Here is a 17922-nt window from a genome sequence, read left to right as displayed (position 1 = left end):
CCGCCCGCTTCATTCGTCTTACTTAGGGGCAAATGACTATTTTGGCAATGACTGAATTATGAGAGATTTGCCTCGACCCTCCCCTCTCTATCTGCCATCACCAGCCCACCTGAACTCACAGCATGTAAGCGGCGCGTTGCCTTTATTCAAGTCTGTCGCGTAACACGGCACAATATCTGCTCAGCCAACCTGCAGTCCCGGGCGTGCTGGTTCTTTGTCAACTGTTAATTAAAACACAGTGAATCCCCGCCTCTGGAGGACTGTAAGCTGTGTGCTTATAACTGTGCTGTGTGTGATTAAATGTTCATTGAATCCGAATGAAAGCGTCCATGTAATATCTGCAGGGAGGTGGATGAAAAACTGGACAACATGTTGGATGTTTATGCTTCGATGAAGATTAAGAGGATTAGAGTTTTCACAGAAGAGATTATGATGTGTGTAGAGTGGTTTATTTTACATATTTTATATTTTAACATAAACATAGGAACGTTTGACACGGGACAGAATTAGTAACATATTTTGGAAGAGACTATGATATCTATTATCATAAAACACTATATGCTGTTTTACTGGATACATGTTGTATATTTGTATATATAGTTGTTGTTCACATAAATTACCATTGTATGTAAAAGCACAGCAACATTCAGAATTCCATAATTAAAAATATTTAAAGGGCTCCACATGTGGAAACTGAATATTTCTTTATGTCTCAACATTTTATGTATTCAGGTCAGCTGTTTGCAGGGGGGGGAGTATTTCCACCCAGTCAACAGTGAAAAGTCAGTTATCTCACGGATCACAGCCTTTCAAATGTCGTCTCATTACAGTGAATGAGGCAAATCCAGCGCACAATGCATTTGGCAGACATCTCTCCAGCACGGTGTTATCACGCCATCGCACTGAAGGGTAGGGAGCTGGGTAGCTTTATTGGTGTGGGTTACCGTCTTTCAGAGCCAATTCGTAGAGTAGACGAGAGAATTATGTATCTAAAATGGCCGATAATGGTGGGGGAGGCTAAACGGTCGGATGAAAATCCAATTTTGCCACACAATCACCAGAGACGATTCTGAAATTTTTGCTTAACTCAATGTGATGTGGTCACAAGACCCAAGTGATTAAGCGTCGAGCAGTGATTGCTTCTCAGATGCTTTGTGTTGATATTTAAAGAGCATGAATCTAAAATAGGGGAAATGCTGAATGTGAAGCTTGAAAACAACATGCTGTACAAAACACGGATTTTATATCCATCAATAATAATCAAACCTGAAAGCTCACATGTCCACAGAAAAAATAACAATTCAACATGTAATGTGGAATGAATATACAATCCAAATAACTCCTATTTGAGCAGTAACTGAACCAGTGGTCTTGTAAAGAGTCACTGATATCTGTGCTTGGCTGGTTCGTAGAAATTGCTTCGAAAGACACAACCTGAGGATGATTAAACTTTAAAAGCAAACATTTAATGTGGCCTTGTTTGCACATACATCCAGCAATTAACAATCTCTTGAGTGGTGTTGCCTAAGGGTGTTTGTGTGTTTGGTTTTAATCTCACCATGAATCAGTGTGACTGATGTGTTGTTAGAGGGGTTTATGTGCAGTAAAGTCACATGACGTGTGGCTTTTAGGCACAACATGTCACTCTGAATAACCAGAATGGACGACTATCAGTCTTGTCTGCAGCCGCAATGTAGCCCAGGTTTTACACAGTAACAGACGCTTACACTGTTTATTCATCAGTCTTTTCAAGGAAACGTATACTGTTATATATTTTTCCTTTGGCCAACAAATCCTATGAAAAGAATGTGTTTGTCTGTATCTTGATCATTTCTTATTTCCCCTTGCTGTCTGAGGCATTCAGCCCAAGCCAATCCGTTTGTACTGAAGATAGAAATCTTTCAAGATGAGTCTCAATTTTTCTTTTAATTAGGCTACTGAGAGCAAATATCCATCTAATTGCCAGGGTTGTAGTTACACAACTTCAAATGAAAACACCAACATGTTTACCAACACAGCTTCTTCAAGTTGTGTTAGCTGCAATGAGTTCATGCAGTTTTAACCCACAATTCGCTGTGTAGATCTTTATCATGGTAAGTGAGATGACACATTAAAGCACATCATGTCTCAGAGTAAGGTTTAATAAATTAAAGTGATCATGCACAAGTTGCGTACAAAAACATTACAATACAAAATTTAAATTCACAAATGTTACGGTGAGGCAAATACAGCAGTCCGTACATGTTAATAAGAAAGGCGCATTCAACTACGGGTATCCAGGTCACATAAAAACAGTTGAGGAGATCAGAAAGAAACGCAGCATCATAGACATTACCCCAGAAATATCAGTAGCATATTTTTTACACTCGGTTATACAATGTGTGACAGACAAAGATAAATGCACAGCAGGCGGCTAGGAATGTGGACTTTAACTACTACAAAACAGACAAAAGCCGAATCTCAGCACTACACGATCTCAACACATGCTGGGTCACGACTACAAAGCAACAAAGACCTTGCAGCATGCACGCTGGCCTGTCAGCCTTCAGAAATCCCCCGACAAAAATGGGGAGACGTAAAGTACTCAAAATTGTAAAGTTTCATGGTCCACACCCGATACAGGGGAGGAGAGATGTTAGGGCAGCACTAGTCCATACAAAGGGCATTTCAAAAACGTATCAATCAATGTAATACAAACAGCCATTCAAGTCTTTACACAAAATAATCATCGGATAGTCGTTCTATAAAAGTCCCGATCTGTGCTCAGAAGAGCACATCTTCCTTTTTAATGAGCACCTCCACCACCTGCCTCTGGTGGCGGATGTCGTTGAGGGCTGTTATGGCGTCGAGGTTTGGTGCGCGCATGAGTGTGGGTCCGAAAACGATGGCGAGGTTCTCTGCGTTCATCAGGTTGAATTTCTCGTTCTGTGTCACCCTGCAAATGTGTGATTAGAAGAAAAAAATGATTAAAAAGATAGAAAATGTTAACGATTCTCCTTTTTGAAACACTCAAACAAAATCTAAATAACACAAAATCTAAAAATAAGCCAACACATTGTTGCACACATATCCAGCAATTAACAATCTCTTGAGTGGTGTTGCCTGAGGCGTTTTAATCTCATCATGAATCAGTGTGACTGTTGTTAGAGGGGTTTTTGTGAAGTAAAGTCACATGACGTGTGGCTTTTAGGCACAACATGTCATTCTGAATAACCAGAACGGACGACTATCACTCATTTCTGCAGCCGCAATGTTGCTCCGTTTTACACGGTATCCAATGTTTACACTGTTTATTCGCTTCTTCAAGGATACTCTCATTCTGTGTCGCCCTGCACTCTGCACTCAAGTTCTAAAAATAAGCCACCCCTTTGAATTATATATATATACTGTGTTATTAAAAGTCTAAAGCATATCATCCTTTAACTATGATACTCTTCCCTTCATTATAAAAGAAACAATAGCCAGTCCTTCCCCGGACCGCGCCTTCCTATTCATTTTCACATGGTCCATTACTTCTTGCAGCATTCGACAGCATTCCTCACCTTTTTAAGTGCGCCATGAGGTACTTTAGAGTTTCACTGTGTGACGGCGGCAGCAGAGCGAGAGCCTCGCGGAAAGCTTCCAGCTTCTTGTCTGGGTCTGTGAGCTCTGAGGAGCAACAGAGAGGATCGTTCAGTCAGAGAGGCCAGAACACACTCTCGGACCTCAGAGGACACGAGCAGAAATCAATGCAGTTATTTCCGGTGTGAATAATAATGGAGAATAAGTCTGAGGCGCCATGAGATGGCTAATGCAGATTGACATTGTGAGTGTGTCCTGGACTCTCGTCTTTTAAATAACAGCAAAGGACTTTTGTTGAGATGGGAGCAGACATGCACACACACACACACACACACACACATTTGAGAGGACATGATATTAAGAGCAGTCTGATATAAAACTACAGAATATAAACACATTCATGATCTCGATCGCAGCAGAAATTAAAAATGAGTACACATTGAGGGCAATTTAATTTCACTCCCCCAGACATAGGTGTTTCTGTTATTTTGGCCAGTAATAATTCAGTGCAATCATACCACAGCTGACATGTGTCTGTCCTCTGACATGCAAACAACAACACAACGCTTAGCAGCCCCCTTACAGCAGTCACATCCAACGTGGGGAAACAGGTGTTTTTCTGACTAATTTGTCTCGTTGTGACTTACTTGCAGCCTCGATGAACCTGGGGTAAGCGTCGTATGAGATGATCGGATCCGGCAAATCCCTGAGGTAAAGTTTCAGAGCGCCGGTGATGATATTGATGTCTTCATAGGCATTCACTGAGATGTCTGTCTTCTCGCCATCTGTGAGGATGTGAGATTGAATAAAGGAGACAAGAAGAAGTGAGTTTTCACATGGCAAAAATGGTCGACATCAACACTTTTCCACATCATCGTGTGAATTGAGGAGTGAAGAGATTTTGTTCCTTTGGCTGGAAAGGAAAGGACAAAATAAAACATCTTCTTCTCGCTTTGTATTTTGCAACGTAGCTGCTATCATCCGCCTGGCCTGTTTTATTCTGACTTTCCCTCAGTTCCGCACGCTCAGAGCGGGCCGTGGCCTACTTGTGCTGGCAGACTGAACATCACAGCGCTGTGAGCTGGAGTGACACTCTTTCATGGATGATCTCATGCGGATCTGGTGAAGAGTTTAGCCCACCGCTGCGGGGGTTTTCTTACAGTTGAAATTCACACTGCACTGGGCAAAGACAGGCTCATTTTCACTAAGTCAACTATTGAATCCCAACACGGCGGAATTTTTAGTTTTAGTTTGAGGAAGCGCGAGTGCACGCATGGTTTGTATCTCCCGACGTCCCCCTGTCTGTCCACACTGTGAAACCCTGCGTGACGGGGACATGTCAGGGTGGGATCTGCACAGTAATCCTCCACAAATGTGTCACTTTCTCATTAATCTGAAGGGTTCTGTGTGTCTTATGTAAACAGATGAAAGCGTGCTACGTCCATCGTCGTGGAAAAAGGCCGACAGAAATCGATAAAGGAACGCGTACCTTTGTCAAACGCCACCTTGACTTCTTCCAGCAAATCGCTGAATCCAGATATTCTGTAGAGGCCTTCAGACTTCAGTCCTTGAGGAACAAACAATTAGAGCACAAAACTTTCAGACACTGATGTAGAAAAATGCATTTCCATGGGTAATTTAACAAATTCCATTAAATATGCATAAGAAATTAAGGTTTAAATGTCCACAATGTCACGCAATGGAAGAACATGAGCTCATGCCAATAGTTTTCCGCTTCACTGGGCAAAATAATAAAGACATAAATCAAACTTAGCTACAGACGTGTATTAGAGGGCAGAAAATGAGGGAGCAATGAGTTTCCTACATACTTGAATGATTTAACCGAAATGCAATCAAATAAGGCAGCAGGAAACAGAGTAATGTATTCCTCATTACGTGTTCATAATTACCAGCACACTCATCACTCCTCTCAGTCATTCCCTCCTCCCAAAAACATCACCCCGGTCAGTAATGCAGGCAGACTTTAAGCAGCTCAATAATGTAGATTGCTTATTTAAAATGAGAGGAAAGCTATAAACACCTTACATCAAGTGGGATCCATAAACTTAAATTCAAACGGGATTATAAAGGGATTGTTTTAATGAGGGCTCCTATGCAAAATCTGCTAACCATATTAAAAGTATTTGAATTGTATGTATTAGTAATTGCATTTGCAACATGATTATCCGCAGCTTGATTAGTTGTCCTTGAGTAAATACTAAATGTCTTCATGAAGGCAGACAAAACAGGTTTGGACAGCATGAGGAGCAGAAGGTTTAATCGCTATTGGATGCTTAATATTGAGATTTTAATTTAATTCATGGCTTTGAAACACTACCAGTACCATGAACACCATCCATCTGAATGTGGTTCCAGCGGGTAATTCATTATTTAATATGTTTCAGAAATTTCCTTTTGGATTGGTTGAATGCTCAACATTTCACTGTTTCATAATGTTCCTGTTTAAAATACCAAAATACAGTTTCTCATTCATGTAGATTTTTCAATGTTACATACTGAATTTAAATGTGTGTTTATTTGTTTGCTCCAATAGAAAGCCTCCACCCAGCCAATTATTGTCAGTAAATATTTAGCTGTATTAGACACACACACACACACACACACACACACACACACGCACACACACACACACACACACACACACACACACACACACACACACACACGTCCTATACTGACCTCTGGACTCGATCTCTCGTATGCACATGTCCACCACCATGGGCCGCGCTGTATTGTAAGCGCTCACCAGGGTGGTGAGGTCACAGCTGTAGACTTTACGGATGTGTCTCAGGTCTGGTTTGCAGTCGTTCGGCACCAGAGATGAACATTGTTTGTGGACGTTCAAACCACAATCTGCAGAAAGGGACAAACAGCAGTAATAGTTCGTTAATGTCTGTAGCTCTAAAAGAGTCAACATGGAATAGTTACACAGTTCAAAAATATAAAATTAAATTACTTTTAGTAGGTCAGTCCTTTTATCTGTAAACTGAGGACTGAAATGCAAATTCACATCCAACATCAGCCTCGTTTGGATTCGGTCGGCTGGTATCTCGTGTGTTTTGGCTTGCGAGGAGAAGAAGGGGTTGATGCCCGTGATCAACGTTTGCCCCCTAAATGTCACATGACCACCGGGGAGCTCCTCCAAAGTCACTGCCAGCGGGCCATTTGTTTATTAAGAACAGTAAAATGCATCTATGAAATATCTGTGTGTATCTCCTTTCAATTTGTATGAAAGCATTTCATAATAGTAATTCATACGACACTCAAAACGCATTAGATAATAACCAGTAGCTAGTTGTTTCCTTCTGCATGGTACTTCCAGGCGCAGGATGCACCACACTGCGTGTTTAAATGGCTTATTAGTCATGATGTCAGTTTAAGTGTCCCACACTGCGTTTTGTCTCCAGTCGCAGCGGACGGGGCCCCGAGGCGCAGCTGTTTCAGGGCAGGATTCACCTCGTCGGGAACAGAGGAGCCCGAGGAGAGCAGACGCGTCGAGAAGCCGCAGCTCCTCTTTGCAACAGAGACGCACGGGGGGGGAATCAGAGGAGCACTGAGAGCGCTGCGGCCTGGAGGAGGGATGGAGAGCGCTGCCGCTGCGCGCTCTATTCTTTTCCAAATCCAAGCTCCCACACAAAGGCTGCGGAAGCAGCAATTGAGGCGCTGCGGGCCACACTAGACCTAGTTTCCCAGACTGAAATAGGGCAGCGCTTCATGCTCTCAGATCTTTTGAACCGCCTTCAAGTACTGACAGTTTCATTTGGACAAATGCTGCCTGCTTTTTAATTTAAAAAAAAAATAGGACAATTACATTTTAATCCCTAAGAGGAATTGTTACTTTTTTTGAAAATCTTAAATAGAAAAATACATTTGAGAGCAAATCATCTGTGTTTGTGGAGGACCACAGACCGTTTGAGATTAATATGGATCCCTGGAGAAAAGCCTGCATTTATAGGCATTGATGCAGAAATGTAATTACTTTAAGAGATGATTCTCTTAAGGATATGAGACAGGCAATGTAATAGAGGACGGCCCCCCGTCACCAGACTCAAGTCGGCTGCCCTCTTGCTGTCCGTGTGTGAGCACGCTGGAGGCCCCGGGGTCCCAGGTGGGCCGGCCCGAGGGGCGAGAAACGCACCCGAGGGACACTGGGAGCCAATCGACACGGGATGCTGCCTCCTTGCACCGTGTTAACCGTCAGCTCCGTGTCCGTTGCTATGGAGAGGAGACCGGCAGCTCCGTCGTGGCTGAATGGCTCTGAGAAAAGGTTCGATGGCGGCTCCTCGCTCACTATCGCCATGTCGACCAGCAGGGTTGAGAATAAACTGAATGTGCCACTGTATCTGCCACCTGTTTCTTTCTGCTTCTTTTTTAAAAGTTAAAGGAAGGTTGAGCTGCTTGACCCAGCTCTTTGGCTGAAGCCGCTGAATTTGAATGTGTGTGGAAACAAGAGTTCCTTCCCCACGCTCCGAGCTCTGCTCCTCATTAAAGAGACACGCCAGCTTTGTTTTCCTTCACGGGGCATGATGGGATGAGGCTGGGGGGGGGCGTTCTCTGTACTCTGGTGAGGAAATGTGGCACAACAAGCACAAGCAGAGGCTGGCTTCCTGGCACGAGGCCAACGACGCGTTCACACACACACGGAAAGGAAAAAGGGGTGGGAGAACGTGTTTTTTTGGGAAATGCAAATTCGAGGATCATGTGAGACTCCGCTGGCCTAGATTCCGGTTGCTGTGGTCGAGACTGAAGAAGTGGCAGCATGAGAGTTTACCGAGATTAGCTCCAAAGACGGGTGCTTTTTTTTGTTGTTGTTGCCAGCGTTCAAAATCAGGACATTAATAATTAAGTCCAGAGCTCCCACAGATCTGTGTGACATACTTTGTGTCATCAATAAAACATCAAAGACACAGAATCAGAGCACTTTTCTGGAATGTGAAACGGATTCTAACAGCAGCTTTGGCGAAACAGAAATTTGACAAGAGAAGCATTTCCCTCACAATAACAACGTGTGAATGAGACGTTTATCCCACCAAGTAAAATCATATTCATCGAGAACTGAACGTTATTAAAGATTGAAACTGCTCACAGTGTGGGGAGCATTCTAGTGACAAAGGTAATTTAGAAAATAACACATTACTTAGCTTTAATGACATCACTTTTGTGTGCTGCTGTAATGAGCCTACTGTTGTGTGTTTATTAAGCAAATATTCATCCATCAGTGTTATGGAAGTGGAAACACAGATTGCCTTTGTTAATGCCGCAGAGAGAACAAGTCAAACTAAGAATCCTATATTTCCAAAAGAGCTAAAGAGCTACTTTTACATTTTCTTTCAATAATCTTTCAGTGTCGGCTTATAGAGCTTAAACGGATTCTTCAGCTGGTTTGTATTGATAATCTATTCACAATGCAGTGGGGGGAGAAAATAGGTCAAAATAAGGTTTTAACGGCGTAGAGTACATGTTGTCACATAAAGCTCTCCTTTCACTCCATTATACAACTAATCCAAAACACTGTTTGGATTTCGATTAGAACTATAATCCAGTTCCACTAATAACCAAGTAACCCACACACTGCAATGCCCCCTTTGTACACCATGAATACACCATAACGACGGTTTACATAAGAACGAGCAGCTGAGAACAAGACGTACCTGCACATTTGACGCCCTGAGCCATCAGCCCCCACATGAAACTGGCACAATGTTCACACCAGTGGGGCCCTCGGAAGGTATGGACCTACAGCAGAGAGGAGGACGGTGACAGACGTCAGTAATGAAGTGCAGTGGGGGACAGCAGCCGTTTGTTCCACAGACACAACATCTCCTCCTGCAGCAGGAGACCTGTAGGTGCTCACACTTTAAATGAGGCAGAGGAGGAGTGATCGCTGTTCAAACGCACACTCAAAAGTGACAACACTGAGGCTTTGTCGTCGCGGCACAGCAGGATTTGACTTTTCATTGGAGTGAAGGGGTCAAGGTGTCGGTAGAAACAGCAAGAGGCCACCTTGCTGTTGAAGGAAAGAAAGTCCCCCTAAAAATCCACCAGGATACGACGGCCCATCCGGTCACAGAGGCCTCTGGGAGCCACAGCTAAACCACAGCCCCCATTAAGTCAACAGCAGGATGGGAAAACACTGTGCAATTTGATCAATTGAAGAATATTAACCTGCAGTGTCATCTGACATTTAGCACGACAATTTCACTGATCTCTCCTCAACTTGTACTGAACATGATACACGTTCATGTAAATGTTCTTTGTCATGTTCATAACATGCTTGCATCACATCTTTCTTTTCACTCTGCTGGCAAGAAAAACATATGTACATGCAGGCGGTGAATAATTAATGAGTTATTATTACTGAAAATGTAATTTAATTTGATACACGTGGCGTTTAACTGTAAGTCACCTTAGTTTGGAATGTTTAAAAATGTAGGGACTGTAGCACACAGATGTTGTTTATACTGACTTTGATATGAATGTGCTCACATTGTACATCATCATATCGTTGTGGGAGCTTTGATCACAGGAACTATACTCGGCTAAAATGTTGAAATGCAGCATTCATTCATTTTAATGAACAAAGCAAATGAATTAGATTTGTTAAGCATCAGCAGATTGAAAACCTTGAAGCTAATATTTCACTTGCTGCTCTCATCCCATTAACCCGCCAACACTAGGAGAGTGAGCACGAGCCAAATTGGTCCACAGTTCCCCCTCTCCATCCGCCTAATCTCTCCATCTGGAGCACAGTCTGACAGCAGTGGTCCACAGACCACTCAACAGATTTTCCTTTTGATAAAGGCTTGCTGGACAGACCAAAACAGCTCTGTTTTTCATCCCCTCTTTCCCCCTCTGTAACCCCCCCCCCTCCTCTTCCCTCTCATCTTCCCCCCCTACAACGGAACATTACAAACGGCCCTCTGGCCTCACGTGATGAAATTAAAGCAACGCTTTGGAGAGCTGACCCGACCACGAGTTATTTGAGTCTCACCTTGAAGTTGTGGACTTTCTCGGATTTGGGTGTCCGCTCGCTCTCCTTCAGCGTGGCTCTGCGAACCAGCGAGGTGAGCTGTGAATAGGCAAACAGTTTAAGTGGCTGCCAAAAAGTGGCTGGAGGTTTTTGCGGTCCCATCCTCATCCCCAGAGCCGCCGCCAGAATATCCTCCTGATTGGCCTCTCGCTTGGCCTTCTGCACGAGGGACTTCTCTACCTTGTGAACCTCATAGGACTCTCGAGATGGCATTCTGCTGATGAGAAAAGTCCCCAAAAACTGTGCGATGCTCAGAGCCAGACTATATCAAATGGTATAACTCGCATTGTCCCAATTAAAGAGAGACATCTCAGACAACAAATGGCAGATTTAAATGCTAAAAAAAAGATCCTGAAAATAGTGGAAAAGAATCCAAAATGGAAAAAATGGTGGTCCTTATTAAATCCTCTCACGGCAGTGACAGTAGATGAAGTGGAGCCTCTGTGTTCGGAGTGCCAGGTTTTATACAAAAGAGGTACAGCCCCCGGTGCTCATGTGCTTCTCTGGCAACGTGTATGCAGATGAGCTGAGCGGCCGAGCTAATCCTCTCCTCCCTGTGCAGAGCTGATATTCTCCCTGGAACCGAGACGGCACAGTGTTGTGTGTGGATGCCGTCAGGGCGGGAGACCGGGGGATGGGGGGTGGGGGGAGGAGTACAGGGGCGGACCCTGTAGTAGTCAGGGCGGATTAAATGGATCCCACCAGCCAATCACAGCATGGATACACCGGCTTTATAGTAGCCAATACCCCCCCCCCCCCCCACACACATGCGTCTCCATCAGATATCCTAGCAGGGGGCCTTGCGTAGGATGAACTGAGTGTGGGATGATAATGAGCAATGAATGAGTCATGCATCAGGAGCGGGATGCTGCCTGCAGGACCTGCGACAGCAGTGGGCCGTTGGAGAGGAGCTATTTTCAAAATCACGTTGCCACAGAAACTGGTCGTTGCTGGGACCAAGCGAGCAAAAACACAGAAGCAGAAAGAAGGATCGTTGATATGAATACCGGCTGTGATGAAGTGATGTTGTAGCTTTAAAATGAAGGATACATTTCAATGTAAGCATTTAGCATATGAACGTTAAAGAGAAAATCGAAAGATAATAATAATGAAGAAAAAACAGAAATATTAAGCAACAATCTGAAATATGTGTTTGTAGAAGCTTTGTTTTTAATCCTCCATACACGATGAAACAGCTTTGAAATCAAATGCCTTTTAATAAAGTAATTCATGTCTTTTGTGTAATATGCGAAATCCATTGAATTGCCTTATATGCCATATCAATTAAGGTGCATTGTCCTACAAATAGAGAATACTAACATCCCCCTAAAGCGATTAAACTCTATAATTTAAATTGGACAAAATATTATACAGTTTGATCATTTGTAAAATGAATCCTGTTACCATTATTCTGCATAGCAGGATAAGATATATGATAAATAAGTTAACAACATTTAACAACAACATAGCCTTTTCTCTTGTGTGTTTGTTTCCTTGCGGTTTAGTTCAATGCGAGCGTAGAGTTGTGTTCATGCAAATGAAGCACCAAATATAGACAGCTATGTGGGAGGAAGGATTCACAACCTACCTCCACGAGTCACACTGCAAGTCAAATGTGATTATGCTCCCACATCTCAGAGCGTGATTCAGACTCAGCTGCTAAAGTGCAGCGTTCTCACCTTTTAACAGAGGGCGGCTGCAGGAAGCGACTGTACAGACTCTCCTTCGGAAATCAATGAGGACCCCCAATGCCACATCAGCAGAGAGGCGTCAGAATGAGAGCAGAGGGGAGCAGAAAAGGAGCCTTTGAAGATCAGTTTACTTATGTGGAAAGGCTTCCCAAACTGTGGTGTGTGACGAGGTTCAGATCACAACATGGAACACATGAAACAGAGGACTTCCAGTGCGAGCTCTCCTCTCATGCTCAGGCACAAGTCAGTGCTCAGGAGGGTACCTGGGAGTGGTATCGATAAAAGGCTCTAAGAGTCTTTCATATGCATCCGTTTGTCCCTTCAGGCCGTGAGCACTTAAGAGGGTTCTTGCAGCATAATCACATTGCCTGCTGTTAAGTGCAGAATGAGAGTCTGACTCCCAGGATGTGGTTTACTTTGAACGCAGCTGTAATTGACACTGATTGATTTGCTTGTTTCCCAAACATGTCCAGAGACGGGACTCTGCAAAGGGGGGGGGGGGGTGCATTCTGGTCCCGCCTGGACAAGTGAGCTTCTTTGAATGTTGGATCGAGCCACATTGATTAATATCCCTATAATAATAATAATAATAATAATAATAATAATAATAATAATAATAAGAAGAAGAAGAAGAAGAAGAAGAAGAAGAAGAAGAAGAAGAAGAAGAAGAAGAAGAATAGAAATTATAACTTTTGCAATGTTCCAGAATCCAAGAAATCAAACAGAATAGAGCTAAAGGTATGTCGGTTATGAGAAGGAATAAGCAATAGAGTGAAAGACAATTTTCAGAAGAGAAGATGATGGATGAGATCTCCAGAGCTGGAGTCCCACAGCAAATGCCGGGTCTCCTTTTGTGACCAGTTGGGATTTTAAAAACGGCTTAATCTCCACTTTTTCCTTTTAAAAGTAATTAGGGAAATCCTCACATCTCTCTGAGGTTGAATCAACTGTCTGGATGGACGGGGGTCAGATAACAAAATTCATGGTTTGAAATAGAATCCTGTTTTAGTGATCAGATTAGAACATAATGTGTTCTTTGCATCTTCAACAGTGTCCTGATAGACCTATATTAGATGTTTAAAAGAGGAAGTCACAGAGTTTATATTTTTTTCCAGTTTTGTATCTTTAAATTCCTTGTCAGAGGAGGTCTCAGTTTCTTGCACCTGATAAATTGTTCAAGCACTGTGGAGCTCTTCGACGCAGAATACTGTTCAGTGATATTAAGAAGGTCCTTTTGGTTCAGTGAAAGCAGGAAAGAAGCAAGGAAAAGCGGGAATTGAAGGGGTCAATAACTGTGGGAGGTATAGGAGAGGAGAGTGGAACCTGGAAAAGATCCGCTCATGATCAATGACAGCAAAATCAATTCACGTCATCCAGCCAGAAAACATGGGAGAGCAGAAGGTCTGCTGTTCTTTTGTCGCTCAGTTGCATCACAAATAGGGCCAAACTAAAATAATCTAGAAGCTTCACAAAATTGGAAATAACAGAAGATAGAGTGCAACAAATGAGTATTGAGATCACCAAGAAAGGGAACGCTGTCTTAGAGTTAATTACATGATGAACAATGAAAGGTTCTGGGATTCAAACACTAATTCAATCTTCCTTTTCTACTATTTGATTTCGAGAAACTGGTTCGCAAAATGTTCTTGGATAAAACTTAATTTCAAATATCTCTTCCTGTCTCTTGCGAGCCCTTGAGCGGTTGATGTGACTATTTCTGTGGGATAGAGAGTTACATAAGGACATGTTCTTCTAATGCACTGCTGACCCAGCACCAGCATAAAGGACCATTAACAATCTCTCAGGGCTTCGACTCCCGTCTCCCACGTAACACTCTTTGTTTCAGATGCAAAGTGGTTGTGTTGGTCGTCATCCATAAATCCTAATTCATAACCAAGGAAAATACCAAATTGAATAGATGCTGTTCTAGTGCTGTCCAACGCTGAATGGCTTTGATTTCATGTAACAGGAAGCTGATTCACTTACCTCATTCTTAACTAAAGCTTGATATCAAGGAGTTACATAATGTATGAGAGGAAACTAGAGCATTGCATAGAGTGAGAACCCAGATGCAGAAAAATAAATGCAGAAGACAAAGGATGTCTCTGTAAGTCTTGTAAGTCACATGGGGACACCACAAGGATACATATACTAAATAATAAACCCATCATTGGACCTATAGGTGAGAGGACAACCTGAAGCGCTGGTGAAGAAAGGCAACATATTCTTCAGCCACCAGGAAATACCACATATGCACAAGACGCGGCTTGAATGTTTGCTTTTTTTTTTTGCTTCGCTTGCTAGAAGCGTGGAACAAATTACCGGGATAAATAGATTACCTGCATGTGGCTGGAGCAGCCTGCATTTTGACAGTGATGCATGGGAGGCTGCTATCACACTTTGCAATTCACACGGCAAGGTCAGAACATACGTGTGACACACTCTACTATGTAGAGGCACATGACGGTGTGAGCTAGTCACACGTGCTGTAAACTGTAGATTCACCCTGCAGTGTGTGATCTTACTCTTGAGAAGCAAAAGCCTCATGCAATGCATACGAACAAAGTGCAACGTGTACATCTGTGCCGTTGCCGTTTTACTATTATATATTGCATATAAAAATCCACGTTTTTTTTCTTTCACTGTTTTTCTGTTATGCACAAAAATACCCGTGAAGACCTACTTGGCATGCGGTGCCCATTGTAATTGTGAACTGGGAGAGTGTGGTCTGAAAATGTCAGACACTGAGCATACCAGTGACTCCGTGCTTCAATCTCATCACCGCTGTCACGCTTCACAAGCGCAATGACCAGGTCCTGCTCATACATATGTATACGCAGGTAGAAATGAATACAATGAAGTCACCATCTTCTCCCTGTTAGGTTCTGGAAATACCTTTATTTTGTATTTATTCCCTCTCAGAATTCATTTGACAATAGTTCAGTTATTGGGAAAATGACAAAATTGTATTAGAAAAATAGGTTTCATTACTATTCGACCTGTTTATGTTATGTGACTCAAACATAGTAAAATCATACAAATGTAGCCTGTTTCCTGGCGGCAGGATTGAATCTCAGGTAGTATGATTTTATCTTTGTTTGCCAAATAAAATGAAAAGATGTAGCATATAGCCGCTGTGAGTAGGATTGTCTACCCCTTTGTTCCTGATGAAGAATATTACTATTCTTCTGCAATTACTAATATCATCGGTGGAGGGGCCATTAAAAAAAAGTAAATACAGGCAGCAAACGCTGTCATTAAAACATTCTGGAGAACTAATTGTGTTGCCACAAAGCCATCGACTCTGGGAATCACTTGCTTTTCTGCAGAAGAACGGTGTTGTATGGAATGACAAATGGCTGTGGAGAATAATTAAGAGGCTTGAATGGTCTTGTATCTCCGTGTGGCTCTGCGCTGAACGGGCTTCCCCAACAACAGTCTGAATACCGGAGCTTGGAGGATAATGAATGGCTCATTGTGCCTCGGCTATTTTGGCAACAGACTGATGATAACAGGATAGGATGATTTATTTAATGAGGGAAATATTTAGGCCATCTTTGGGTGTTTTAACAGAATACCAAAGGAAATGCCTCATATTGTTCATTTAGTTCTTTTAATCATTCTAAATCATCACAATAATTCTTAAAGGAATAGTTCAATTTCTATGAGTGAATAGAATGTTCCTCATGTATGAATCAAGATATTTTAGAGTATGCTGATGTATGAACAATTTTATTTGCGTGCATTTTTTACTTCATAAAAGGCCTCTCCCATCTGTGAACAACACCAGAAGGAAAGAATAAAAGTCCACAATGGGAAAGCTCAATGAAACTTCATGTTGTATCGTCACGAGTATTGTGTCAGTTTAGAGCTACTTTAGCGTAGCAGCCTTCAGCTGGAATCATCCCAAAACATATTTTGGGCTCAGCTCATAAAAAACGCCTGACGGCATCAGAAACAGCAGCGTGAACACCTCTGCAGTGAATGACGGAGGAAGGAAGGAGTAAAAATAACTAAGAAATCGAATGACTCATTCCCCGTGTGCATAAAGCCTGCTGGTGTTCGGCAGTTTCCACCTGAGTTCCTTACGGCGAATGACAATTAATGCAAACAAACTTCTCAAACCACTTCAGAACCATTCTTCTTTTTAAAAGAATAACTGTTTTTACCTGATCGGGACTACCAACGTATATATAGAATTTATTTATTTCATTATGAATGACTCACACAAGCCTTTGTGTTCCTAGTTGTGTTCACATTACGTCCCCCTCCGCCGTTAGTTCCCGACGTGGGACTGACGCCGAGTTAGTTGTTACAGTGTCTTTTCAAAATAAACTTAGTTTCAGGCAACAAAACCACATTGGGTCAACTAGAGAACTCATAAAAACAAAAATGTATCCCATTCAACACTGAGAGTTGCTGTAAATGTCTAATAATGATGTGGGAGACTTTACGTTGGAGCTACTTGTCAGCGTCGAGGACCAATGAACCAGCATCGATCTTTGACATCCGACACGTGATCGCCGGCACTGAACCATCAACTATTTGCAGCTTCTATTTCATCCTGAAACGCAGACAGCTCGATTGTGTTACATTCACACATGAGATCAAGTTCTCAGAAGTCAGCTGTAAAAACACACCTCTGTGTGTGATTCGCATCGTTAGTCAGTGTCTGGTTTTCACACGTTTCAAATAAGGGCAGACTGGGAAAGTTGTGAAAGTAATCTCATTAAAGGATTTTTATAGCAAATCCCATTCAAACGAGCACGTATGTTTTAGACAAACAGAGACTTCCTGAGTGCGACCGGATGATGTGTGAGATCGATTTGATTTCAGCTTTCGGAAAAAATTGAGTAACCAATAGAAACAAAGTCCCACTGTAGGAAAGTAAGAGAAACTGCCTGGAAGTATTGTTTAGTTAAATAACGTTGTGTCAACAGGGGCATTAAAAGTCCAACAGGATCGCATTAGCATTATCTAAGCAGCCGTGTCAAGTGATTGACATTGATTGATTGATTGAAACAATAAACCAGCAACCACATATATAAACGCACAAATAATCATTTGAGCTGTAAAAGTATGTAGTCTGAAAAGTTTTAGTCCACACAAACACACCTCCCTTTACACAATGCCCATAATAAGACATTACACAAGCGGCAGCCTAACGAACGTAACCTGCCAAGACTTTCAAACAGAGTTCCTCTTTGTTTGTGAGTTTGAACTCCCCTCCACCACCGCCAACCCTATTATCCACGCATCCCCGGCGCTGTGGGAATACACAGCACTCTGCTGCTGCAGAGTAATTCAGCTGCAGGTCCCGCCCCCTTAACCAGCGCTTTGTCTTTCTCCCAAAATGTTGGATGTGAAATTGTCAGTTTCTCCATAATCTCTAAATGCGGCGTTAAGCAGGGACGATCTCGCTCACTGTGGACACGGGGGCCTTGCTTTGCTCCTCGCTGGTTAAGAAGTCTGCAGAAGCCTGAATTCACGAGGGTGAAAAACTAACTTACCATCCTTTGTATTCATCGGATGAGTAAACAATTTGCATCCAACTCATGATTGGTCAGTGTTAGATTAAGTATGTATGTAGATATAGATAAATATAGTCCCTGTTAACAT

General features: G+C 42.5%; 1 protein-coding gene across 1 annotated transcript; it reads right to left on the bottom strand.

Moving 5' to 3' along the window:
• Positions 1 to 2120: 2120 nt before the first annotated feature.
• Positions 2121 to 11285, bottom strand: chn1 (chimerin 1). Its single transcript, XM_040202113.2, has 7 exons — positions 10574 to 11285; positions 9234 to 9318; positions 6262 to 6435; positions 5051 to 5128; positions 4209 to 4346; positions 3543 to 3648; positions 2121 to 2935 (listed from the first exon to the last, which is right to left on the bottom strand). The coding sequence occupies exons 1-7, from the start codon at positions 10823 to 10825 to the stop codon at positions 2764 to 2766; spliced, it is 1005 nt and encodes a 334-aa protein (XP_040058047.2). The 5' UTR covers positions 10826 to 11285; the 3' UTR covers positions 2121 to 2763.
• Between the last annotated feature and the right edge of the window lie 6637 nt (positions 11286 to 17922).

The sequence above is a fragment of the Gasterosteus aculeatus genome, chromosome 16, assembly GCF_964276395.1.
Source record: "Gasterosteus aculeatus chromosome 16, fGasAcu3.hap1.1, whole genome shotgun sequence".
Lineage (NCBI taxonomy): Eukaryota > Metazoa > Chordata > Actinopteri > Perciformes > Gasterosteidae > Gasterosteus > Gasterosteus aculeatus.
The sequence above is the reverse complement of the archived record's forward strand: the minus strand, read 5'-3'. Positions and strand labels throughout refer to the sequence as shown.

Bases quoted from the DNA above. Each gene is read 5' to 3' on its own strand.
- chn1 (XM_040202113.2), bottom strand. From the start codon at position 10,825: ATGCCATCTCGAGAGTCCTATGAGGTTCACAAGGTAGAGAAGTCCCTC. The intron at 9,319-10,573 runs GTGAGACTCAAA...TCTCTGCTGTAG, and splicing joins AGAAAGTCCACAACTTCAAG to GTCCATACCTTCCGAGGGCC. The intron at 3,649-4,208 runs GTAAGTCACAAC...GTTGCTCCTCAG, and splicing joins CAGGTTCATCGAGGCTGCAA to AGCTCACAGACCCAGACAAG.